This window comes from Ambystoma mexicanum, chromosome 3q, assembly GCF_040938575.1.
Source record: "Ambystoma mexicanum isolate Mex_15411 chromosome 3q, UKY_AmexF1_1, whole genome shotgun sequence".
Taxonomy (NCBI): domain Eukaryota; kingdom Metazoa; phylum Chordata; class Amphibia; order Caudata; family Ambystomatidae; genus Ambystoma; species Ambystoma mexicanum.
In genome coordinates this window covers 32,962,603-32,974,733 of record NC_090926.1, presented here as the reverse complement: position 1 = coordinate 32,974,733, position 12,131 = coordinate 32,962,603, and the positions used below count along the sequence as shown (strand labels likewise).

General features: G+C 47.1%; 1 protein-coding gene across 1 annotated transcript in view; it reads right to left on the bottom strand.

The window, feature by feature from the left end:
* The window catches only part of BAIAP2L2 (BAR/IMD domain containing adaptor protein 2 like 2), a 279,276-nt gene that overhangs the window by 134,521 nt on the left and 132,624 nt on the right, over nt 1–12,131 (bottom strand). The window contains exon 2 of the mRNA XM_069652997.1: nt 9,256–9,331. Coding sequence (XP_069509098.1) covers nt 9,256–9,331 — 76 coding nt within the window. The remainder of the gene's footprint in view (nt 1–9,255; nt 9,332–12,131) is intronic.

The following is a 12,131-nucleotide window of genomic DNA, read 5'->3' as shown; positions in this document are numbered from 1 at the left end:
CTAAAAGTGTTTCGTGTCTCAGTGGCACTTCTTCAGGACTGTACTGCTGCTGCTTCTGACGAAGTTCGCGTGCCTGATCTTGGGGGCGGGCAGTGGTGTGGTCAAAGGTGCTGGGGGCTACCCCCAGCTAGTGCATGCTGGACTCAGAGGAGATGTGCAGGAATACCTCAGACCACCCCACCTGGCTTCCCGCACTAAGGCAGGTGACCGTCACAGGCTCATACACATCCATACCACCCCTACAGACACCCATGGTCACCTATGGGCCAGTTGCAGGAGCTTTTCAGTCTCATCATCCCTACAGATTCACAGGGTCCCCACAGGGGTAGTCACAAGAGCTTCCACACCCCCACCGCTCGTACTGATATACAGGAACCCCAAGGGGGTAGTCACAGGGGCATTCACAACCCCACCGCTCATACCAAAATGCAGGACCACCAAGAGGATAATAACAGGGGCATGTACACTCCCACCACCCATAGCCTTACCACAGACCACCACAAGGAGAGGGGGATGCCCCAAACCCTTAGAGAGACTCCTTTCCATTGGGCGAATGCCTAATGCCATTCAGGCTCCGGAGCCAGATGAAGGCTCCCTGTTTAAGGGAACAGCGTTGCAACATTTCCAAGTCCCTTACGGGAGAGGTCAAACATGTTTCACTCTGCTCTCAGGCATCCGGCACTGATGCCGAAAGGAACCATTTCATATTGTGATTCTTACTCGCCCAGCCCATGTGTAGCCCCTGCGTTATTTCTTCCTTGGCCCGGGTGCGCGCAGTATTAAAGAAATACTCCGGGCCAGGGACGGACCTCACTGGCACCACCCCACCACCCCAGACCAGCTGCTCTGGTGGGGCGCTAAGCAACCTGCAAAATAAACAAGGTTAAACCAGGAGATGGGCCACAACACTGAACACGAGATCTTAAATAAGGCACAGTAGACTGGGGAGGCGTTTTGGGGCCCAAAAGGGCTTTTATATAAAAAAGGATTCAATGGTTAAACATAACATCCCTGATACCTTCAAAATCATCCATGCTCCTCTCCACGTTCCCATTCTGCGTTTAATAATGGCATAATATGGGGAAGGGATACCCTTTGCATAAACCCCTCTGCATGTTAACCTTTAGCAGGTTTCCCAGCTCTTCGTCTGAGCATTGCTGCCTGAACGTCCCTACCTCCCACTCAGCAATCCGAGTACGATCAGTTAACTGAGTTGGCCAGCTGCAGTCTGCCCCTATTAATACAGTCCTTACATATCAGTCCAAAAAAGTCATTAAATTAATTTATTCAAAACAGTACCTTTTCTCCGCTGTGGCCTGCTTGCTGCTTGCTGTAATGCCCCAATCATCACATTAAAAGTGTCTTTTAAAACCTCTTTGTGTCTTTTGGTAATACTTCTTCTCCTTAACCCCTTTTTTAAAGGCCCCATTTGGGTCAGGGGTTACACATGAAAGCCCCCTAGTTACAAACTTGCACCTGACCAATGAGGAAGGGATTTGTGAGGAATGCACAACCAAGGACATACACAAACCCGATTGTGCAGTGCAAATCCCCCACGACTAAGGAAGTCTAAATGTAATATGCATTCCTGGAATTATCTAATTCCAGAATCACATGGATGGGAGAGGGTCCCAGAATAAAGCAGGCAATGAAAGCAGGGCTTCCAGAGGAGTGAGAAAAACCGGACAGATAAACTACCTCAGAGAGAAGAGTAGGAGAGAGTTGAGTGCTGGGGGACGAATCTAGAGGCAGTCGGAGGATGAGGTAGTTGTCATCAGAGGGAGAAGAGATGTTGAGGAGTGGAGGAGGTGCACAATCAAGGGGAGAGAGTTGGGAGGAGGTTGGAGGAAGGTGTCATAAAGAGGAGAATAATTAGTCACAATGGGAGGAGGTGGGCCATTAAAGAAAGAGGAAGAGTTTTGAGGAGGTTAAAGGAAGAGGGGGTGTCACTTAGGGGAGGCAACTGGAGATTGGAGTGAGAGGTTAGAAGGAGAAGTTTACATCAAGGAGAAGGTAAATTGTCTTCAAGAGGAGGAGAATTCTGAGAAGGTTGGAGGAAACTCAATTCTATTCAGATGGAAGGAGTGTGGGGAAATTGGTAAAGAGAAGCCACCAGGAGACCAACAGGGTAGGAGGGGGAAGGAAGTAAAAGACCTGAATAGCTGTATCAGAGAAAGAAAAACTACAGTCAAAGATAGTGCCACAATATTGGAGGAGGCAGGAAGAGAACAGGTACACCCAAAAGGGAAAAAGATCAGGGAGGTTCCAGCAGACCAGGTCGGCCAAGGATTCTAGAGCCAGCGGGAGGAGGTATGAGTTGGTGCAATCCCATTGAGGCTCCTGGAGTTTACAATAAGTAGGATCAGAAAAGGATTAGCCCAGGGACCATGACACTACAGCAGGGAGTCCTTCAGCAGAGAAAACCTTGGACCTGGCCTTGACATCTGAAGAATTCAAGCTACTGTCGAAGAGGTTGAACTACCAACTCAACCTCCAGGAGGATATCTTCAGGTTGCTTCCAAACAAGGGACATGGTGTTCATGGATGCCCTGACCATCCCCACTCAACAGACAAGGGGTCAGTACCATGACAACATTCACAATCCTACGACACAGGTAAGGGTCATCCATTGGACATCTAGGCAGGGCCTGGCCAAGCCCAGCATCTGGAACTTTGTAGGAAATGCTGTTTTTTGGTTTTGACTTTCATTAAGAGACTGAATGGTAAAAGCAAGATTATACATTTTCAATTTCTTTACCCCCTTTTGAACCTTTTCAAAACTCCACTCTCATTAAAAGAGGACTGATTTTTAGTTTTCATATTGACATTCCCACCATTCCCTACTCTTGCCTTGCCTAAATCATATTATTCAACAACTCGGCGCACCTTGTAAAATGTTTCTCAGTACACAATGACTTGTAAGGTTTGGCGGTCAATAGCAGAGACTTGCTACTGTGATTGAGGGGAACCCCATCTAAAGCGTCCTGAAGATTATTGTCTTCCACAAAGTTTTGAAATGTTGATACCACTGTGAGTTACAGAATCTTAGTCAAATAAGGCAGATTGGAGATGGGGTGGAGGTTCCCAAGGCTGGAAGGATCCAAAGAAGGTTCCCTTACCAGAGTATCCAAAAGAGCCTCCTTGAGAGTCAAAGGGACTGTACCACCGCCAAGAGAGGAATGAAGAATGTCCCAGAATCTGTGCATAATCTGAGGCTGTAGAGACAATTATTTGCTGAAAGATGGGGAAGGGACCAAAGAGAGAGACACATATTTTTCTGTAGTGAATCCGTTCTGAGATGTTATTAGTAGTAAGTGATTTGAATGTACGAATAGTAAAGTGGGCACTGCTTAAGGTGTTTGAAATACCTCTGCCGCAGAGGACTGGGTTAAAAAAAGATAGATAGAAATGATTACGTGAACAATACAATAAGTGAAATCATTACACAATTTCAAGCTGGGTTCAGTAGTTATGTTACTGTACGTAAGAAACGTAGGGTAGTTAAAGACAATTAACAACATTTTCTGAACAGTTGAAGCTTCTGTAATTTTGGAGCTCGTATACAACTATGAACCCTAAATGATTTTAGCTTGGTAGGCAAGATGTTGAGGAAGCACTCGTCCATCTTTGCAAAATAGGAGATCACCCATCAACGCTCAAGCATATGTTTATGCACACATAAGCTATAGCAGATTAGGAGTAAACAAAGGGCCCTTTTGGGTCTTTACGCTGCTGGAGTCAATCAGTGTCTTGGGATATGCCTGAAACAGGCTTTCAGAAAGACATAGGGCCTCATTCCAAGTATGGTTGATACCGTACCGCCACACTAGGAGTTCTGCTCGCGGGTGCCCTTGCAGCCACCAGGTCTGACCTGGGGCCGTACCGTCACCCGCGAGCAGAACATGATGGTAGCACCGGTACCGTTATTAATGGTACTGGTGCTACCACCTTCCCCATTCCCATGGAGAGTCCCTTATTACCAGCACCCGCAAATGGGCAATTACGGGGTCCGCCAAACTCGGCATGACCCGGTAATTGCCCATTCGCGGGTGCCGGAAAAAAATGGATACCGGTGGCAGCCTCGTAATGAGGCCCATAGACTTCATTTAGAAAAAATATATGAACATTAAAGATATTTTACAGAAAAAGGTTGGAATTATTGGGAGAGAAAGAGATGCAGACAGCGAGAAGCCAAAAGAGACAACATGGAAATTCGCCTGCTCTCACTTTTCATGAGGGATCCTTAAAGCTTGTACATGCACACGGGAAAAGGGTGAGGAAAGTTTAAATGGACTTGCATAATGGGTCACACTCATTGGTAGAGCGTGAGTACCTGAACATTTCATGACAGTACCGGGCATATATTGTGCACCCTGGAATTCATTGGCACCACCTGACATGGGATGTGACTTTGTACCATTTGAACGCAATACCTGCTGTTGGAGAACCCTGAATTTAATGACAATGCCTAACACGTGATTTTATTTATTTCTTGTTTTCTTGTTAGGCGTTTATCAAGTAAATAAAATACCGGTTCAAAGCGCCCACAGGGCGAGGGGAGGGAACAAGGGAGTGAAATACATTACAAAACACAATAATTAATAAGAGCAGTTGAGGGAAAAGGAGGAATGATGAACCTACTATGCCCTGTGAGTATTCAGAACGTTCAAGTGGGGACACTTCACCAAATGATGGGAGTACATGACAAATTCTGTGTGTACAAGCTGTGAGAAACCAGAGGGTGAGTCACCCGCAAGTCCTCAGGGAATTGTCATCCTGGTGGCCAGAACATGGCCATCGCTTTTGGATCCAGTTCATGGAGGTGGAACATTGCGGGAGGATCACCTGGGTGAGGGGTCTTCGGGAAGTGGCGGTGAGATGTAGTATTCCCCCCTGTTTGTGCACCTAACCAATCCTAATTTTTAGGATTTTCTGAGATCCCAACCCCACCCCCTTTTTACACAAACACTGGGCCGAGGAAGAGGGTGACTGAGAGTAACAAGACTAACTCTCATACATCGTACTGAACATGTTTCATTAATCGGGTCAGTCAAAGTGAGGCACTTGATTGGAAGTGCATGCACCTGATACCAGTTAGCTCTCCTCACACGAACGAAAGGCTAAACCTAGAGACACACTCTGAGCAATGCGCAACACGAGTATGAGCAGGACTTCCGGGCAAAGGCAAACCTACTGGACCAGAACGACGGACCAAGGGACAAGAGCAGCAGGTCGAAACCCCCAAGAGTTCCCTACTGGAGGTTGTTGCCTCTGACAGGCCGTGAAAGACACGTGGAGAAGGCCAGTGCCAACATCAGAAGGCTGCATTGTGTTTCAAGGATGCCAGCGACCCTCCCGGGTAAATGCCAGAGTTGGGGATCCATGAACTGTAAATCGGAAAACCAAGAAAAGAAACGCACACAGACGGTGAGTTGGCAAGCGAGAGACAGGTGTGTGTTAAAGGAAGTTTGAATTAGCGGCATTATATCGCAAGTGAAGGCTGCATGCATGTGGAAGAGACGCGAAGAAAGGGAGAACTGTGAATGAACTTTAACGTAAAGGCAGCTGTACAATCAGCGATACTGAGTAATGGAGGGGTCCAGCGAAAGAAAGTACCCCATTCGAAAGTCTCAGTGAAAGGTGCATTGTTTGTAACGATAAAGTGAATGGGCCTCATTGCACGGATGGCGGTAAGGGTTTACCGGTACCAGTATTTTACCAGTACCAGTAAATCCTTACTGCCTTACTACGAGGTCCCTTTGCGGGTTGGGGAATTTAACGCCTGTTTTTTGCAGGCGTTAAAAATCCAACCTGCAAAGGGACCAGGGAGCTAATTACGGTACCGCAATTTGCGGTACCGTAATTAGCGCCTTGCCCATTCCCATAGAGCCCTATGGGGCAAAAATGGGAATGGGGAAGGGCAATGGTGGAAGGGGGAATTACCGACCGACAAACCTTGGAATAGGGCGGAAATTCCCCTTTCCACCAAGGCGGTGCAGGTATTTTACCGGCATGAACCATGGCACTAATAGCGCCATGGTTCACCGCCATCCGTGTAATGAGGCCCAATGAACTGAAACATTGAAGTAAGCAAAATTAACTCGTAGAGAAGGGGAGACTGAAAGTTGAATCTGGAACTTTTAGTTGAAGTGGTCTTGCGGAGGTCAGTAGAGAAAGCCATGCACATTTGAATGTCTTCGCCACCCAAAGGCGGTCTGAACCCGACTGAGGGAGACCTAAAGTGTAATGAGTTTGGGGAAGGGAGCCCCTTGCAAGTTTTTGTTGAACTTTCCAAAAGCGGTCTGAGCCCGACTGAGGGAGACCTGAAGTATAATAAGCTTGTGAAGGGAGCTGCTTGGCAAGTCTTGTTGAACTTTGTTTGAAGAGGTCTGAGCCCAACAGAGGGGGACCTCAGTGAACTTTTTGTTGAAACCTTATTAGTCCAACTGAGGGAGACCCAAAGTAGAATCAGCTTGGGGAAGGGAGCCCCTTTCAAGTTTTTGTTAAACTTTGTTCAGAAGAGGTCTGAACCAGACAGAGCGGTACCTATGTGAACTATGTTGTGATAAGTCTGAGCCCGACAGAGGGTGACCCATGTGAACTGTGATTTGAAGAGCTCTGAGCCCGAAAGAGGGGAATCCACGTAAATTGTGTTTTGAATAGGTCTGAGCCCGACTGAGGGGGGCCCACGTGAACCTTTTGTTGAACATTCTTTGAAAATCTGAAAGAGAGACTTTAGAAGGCGAGGCGGGTCTCGATCCACGCTTTGGAACAGTTTAATGTTTTGAAAACCCGAGCAAGAGTGTGTCATCCTGCCTACAGGTCCTGCCTTGTGCCTCCTGGTCTCATGAGGGGAGGTGAGATTCAGCTACATGTATTCTTTTCAACACTGATTTTTCCTCTACATACATTTCTCCTTTATAGACGTTTTGTACAAGAGATAGGGCAGGCATTAGGTTTTGTCAGCATAGGCCATTTTGATTTGACGGACTCTACCAGGACTGTTTCTTTTATTATTCGATGGTCAAGACTACTCCCATCATAGTTATAGGGCAAGGTAGGAGTTGTTCCAACTCCAGAAACTTCAATAAAGGTTTCACAAATTGTACCCATTGTGTCAGTGTCATACTTGTCATACCCTGCCTCCCTACAATGCCATGTAAAGGAAATGCCTAGCGTGATGCAAAGACCCGAGCATATCATGCCAACACTAAGACACTGTTGGCTTTATTGTGCTGTTTCCTTTTAGGTCAGATCTATTGCAGTCCACCCTGACCTACTCTTTCCAAACTCCTCATGATGAAGGACTAACTACAGGTGAGAAATGGGGCGTGAGGTCATTAGGACGCTTCTACCTATGTCATAGCCCCCTAATGAATGTGTGATTTTAACCAATTGTGGACAGCAGGAACAGGGGCAGATCTTATATGGTTCAGCTGTTGTACCCAGTAAGACACTAACTCATAATCCATTACTCCATAAAGTATTCACAAGCGAGGACTGGCCCACTTCCCAAGTGGATGGTTCGGGGATCTGGAAGAGTGGATGCCATCGCTCTCTGTTCTTGTATATGTTCCTTGCCTGGGAGGACTTAAGAGTGAATCATGATCCATGATTGATTGTGATGGGGGAACAGATAGCTCTACACATAGCTGAGGCATCAGGAGATGCTGCTACTTAGACAAGGGTTCGATACTCCTCTGGTATGACGTATGCCTTCATCCTTCCATCGTCGTGAATTGATTACCACAACTGTAATAGTAATAGCAATGGTAATGAGTAGCACCTGCTACCAAGCATTTTGAAACTGGACTTTCCAGTATGCAGCGCTACATAAAATACCAAATAATATTATTGGGGTATGTGTGATGAATTATTTGCGCAGAGGTGCATTTCCTGCTGGTGGTTGCCCGAATCTGAGCAGGATTTGCCCAACTAGGGCAGTGAAGTGGTTAATGTTACTGCAATGGAAAAGTGGCAGCTCTACCCAGGAGAGTCACCCGGTTACTCTTGTATGCATGTCAAGCATGGCCCCAGGTCTTTGTTGTGTATCCAGCCTGGAAGGTGTTCGGCCCTGTAGCATCTTGCTGTAGGATTGGATGATAGTTATGGAGCACCTGTGAGGTGACCCGACAAATGACTGGTCAAAGTGCTTTTCAAGCTAAATGTGTTTTGGGGCCTGGGGCGGGGTGGTTCTGAGGATGTTCCAACCCGGCCTGTTAGGAAAGCTGTGAAGACAGTAGGGGCATCAAAGTGCTTGACATGAAGATGGTGCCTGTGTGGTTGTGAGCCAATGGCAGTTCCGGCATCTCCATTCCAGTGTGGCACAGAGGCTCGAGTCTAGGCCCAAGCTCTGACACTATGTGTAGGCAAGGGGCAACTGAGAGGTGCATTATGAATCTCCTGTGTGGGGTGATTATCTTCCCCCACGTCGTGTGCTTGGGGTGTTAGTGGGAGGTTGATGGAAGGCCCCCCCTGCAGGGCCAAGTTAGGAGAAAATCCCAGTCCATAAAAGTAACCCACAGAGGGTGCAAAGGCCTTCAGAGGTTGCCCTGGTGTGCCCCCAATAGTGGTCCTTGGTCAGTGAATCAAGGACGCCCGCCCCTACCTCAGAAGGGAGAGGGTGGAGTCAGATTTGTCGGAGGGAATGAGATTAACCAGTGAACTGGAAGCCAGTGCTCAGAGGCCACAGAGGGCAAAGCCGTAGCCAATGGAAGCACAGCCTGTCCCTGGCGGGGCGCCGCTTATGGGAGAAGTGGAAAGAGATTAGTATTTTTGAAATCTATAATATATACTGTGACTGAAGGGTACAATAATGTGTATACAAAGATCCTACGTGTAAATATCTCTCCTCAGCTCCGTCAGTTTCTGAGGTGGCTTTAAGTGCAGAAAAAGGGCATATCCTTGAGTCATCAAAGGTACATTTGAGGAAGCAAGGGAAAATCACTTGGCAATTTCATGGTTCTGAATCAGTGTGTGCAATCTTGTGTGTTGGTGTAAGGCTTGAAATTATTTGGGTGCATTAAAGATTGCATGTATGTTTGTAGAACCCGAAATGATGCATTGACGAAGTAAAGGAAATGGAATTGAATGATAGAGAGTGACACCACTGTTGCTCACCTGAAACCTCACCCGCCACCCGGTTCGTAATAGCAGACTCAGTGCTCAGGTTTGCACTCATACTCACTGACATACTGGTTCCCACTCTCAAGTGCCACATTCACACAGTGGTGCCATGCTTGTACTCACACTTACCATTTAAGGCCTGCATGTAATTGTTCCCAAGATACACCAGGTTGTCCAGTGCCGGGTTAAACTGCTCCAAAATATTCTGCAACGACAAACACAAACAAAACATGGGGTCATCACTCGAATGTGCCATGGGCGTGCTGGACCCTGCAGTTGATATCCATGTGCTTGGCAAAAGTAAACAAGGCCTCTGAAGGAAGTGTGAGGCTCTTCTTTGTCATTAGTGAGAATCAAGTGTGCTCCCCACTGCACCTTTCAGCACGTGACATAGCCTCGTGCCTCTGGTGACGCTCATGCCCCATGTCAGGAGTGTCACAGACCGAGAGATCAACAAACTAAAGCCTCCAGTAGGCTGGACCACAGAGGTTCTGATTCAGCTCAGACACAGCAGGGCTCGGAGCAAAGGCATCACCAAGCCAAGTGCTATCTCTGCGTGACAGCGTGAGGCCCAAGGGGAACACAACAGCTGAGAAGGAATTCCCAAGGACCATTTATAATCTACAACAAGACTGTAGTCCAAGACCCAAGTGTCCTGGGCCTCAGCAGCTCATATTCAGGGAGAAACTGCCCTAAAGGAATCTCATACATTCACAAACACTGCTCCTGTGGGCTCTCATGGTCAGCGGTCCTTTTGCAGATGTTGCCGACCGATGCTGCCCTTTCTGAGCCCTGCACTGATCTTTTGGCTTCTGGATGACAGTGCATTTCTTCTCTGTCTGTCCGGGGTGGGTTTTGAAGCTGCACTCATGCTTGTCGCATCCCCAGCCTGCAGCGCTGAAAGAATGTACAGAGCCCGGGTGCTGGCGAATGGCGTCAGTGCATCCAAGGGATTGGCAATGGTTCTCGTCCTCTTAAACCAGCCAGTGCAGCCAATGCCTGATGCCGTCCATTGGAAGCATGTGCAGTAGTGGTTTCCATTCAGACTATATAATAACACAACGATCAGGGTGGCGGAAATTACATACATGCATCATATTACCCTACATGAAGAAAAACATTATTCTAGAGTGCTGTGTGGGTCAAAAGATAAAATATCGCCCCAAAGCTTTTAATGCATCAAAGTATATAATCTTCAGATTCGTTTTTCAAAACAGGACACACAATATTTATAAAATTCTGTATATAGTACACATAAATCCAGTCCAGTCATGTTGACTGGAGTTAAATATTGATGAACATGTATCATCCCTTACAACATCTAGGGAAATCACTGTACAAATGGCATGTATATAAAGTACATCACAGTACACGATGGACATTTGGTGACTAAAAATAGGTAGTCGACACTACTGTGTTTTGGCCAAAATTTCAGCCGTTCAATATAGCTTGTAAGTGGTTGGCCTTCATCAGGATGGAAAAAACAGGTTGAACTGGAGGTGTCCTACTGTTCTCGTGTGGTCAGTATTTCTACGGTTTATGCTGGTATACTCATCCCCTGTGTGTGGTCCAGATGAAGCCACATACATATGTGGTGTATCTTGTAGGCCCAAATGCCAATTGGAGGCGTTCCATGGGCTTGAGATCCTGAAAGCCTATTAGTGGACGTGTGGATCCATGTCCTCGGGGTGATGGGTTCCTCCGGGGTGTGTATCCAATACTATAGTAGCTGGTTGCGCTCCGAGAAAAATCAACGCAGCGAGACGCTTCCTCTCAATGGGAAGTGAAGCGCTGCAGTCTTGTCCCCGATGCCGTGTCCATTCAGGAAATGTTTCTTAGACCCCTGTTCCTGATGGAATAGAAGGAAGCTAGCAAATGTTGCTGAAAAAATGCTCTCTTTTGTAATAGAGCCGATAGGCCCGGGCATAAAATAAAGGGAGAGGTAAGAAGAGCCCATGCTTAACAGACGTTTCATACTTCATTTAATTTGATTATATAGCTTAATTTGTTTATATACAGAACTATGCCACCCTCTGGACCAACCCCCGCACTCCCGTCCCCCACTTGCGGAATGTACCGTCCTACAGCCTGTTTAGGAAGAAGTTCAAAACCCACCTCTTCAAATAATTCACTATGCGTCTACTTCATTGACTGACACGTCACCTGTGTCTGTACCTCTGTAACTAGTGCCTAGATGCCCATGGGCTATGCGTGCATGCCTAAATGTTAAAACAAATAAATAAATAAATAACATTAAATAAATGAAACAAATAAATACCATTTCTCAGTCTCTACGAGAAGTGCTGGTACTTTCCCAAAATGTATTTAATCCCCATTGCCAAGAGGAAAGCTAGGTCAAAAGAGCTGTAATTTTAATTTAAATCTATTAAATTCGTTCACATTTCCACAGAAATCTACTGCAGCTGAGGCAAGACAATTATCGCACTGGTCTTAATGACCTGGCTCGGGACCCACATGTTATACAGTGATCTCAGGAGAAGGGGTATTAAACGTCTGCGCGGGAGCGCTTGTGAGCTTGACGAAGATGAAGGCTGATTGCTGATTTCCCCGTTTACCCAGCAGACATGATCAAAATATATATGTTAATTCAAAGGCCCCTTAGCTCTCCACCGCGCGAGACGATCAAAGGTGCACAGAGGATAACTGGGGTGGGACCGGGTGGAGTCCTGGCCTTACAGTGCACTGGGTGGGCGGCAGGCTCAATCTCGGAGAAGCTCTCCTTCCTCTGGGCCGGAAGCCTGGTGTCCCTTCGACTTTAGGTGCCCAGTTTGGAGACACCCAGAAGAAACTCCCAGCGAGACCGGGTGGGTCCCTCTCCGTGCAGTGCTTCAGATGGCTGTCTAACCTGATCCCGGTGTGGAGCTGAGTCTACGGGACACCATCCAGACCACAGGCTGCAACTGGCTGGAGGTGCAGAGGCCTACTGGGTGCTCCTCGGCCAGACCTCTGTCAGTGCTGATGCTGTGGGCTTATAGGACGGTAGT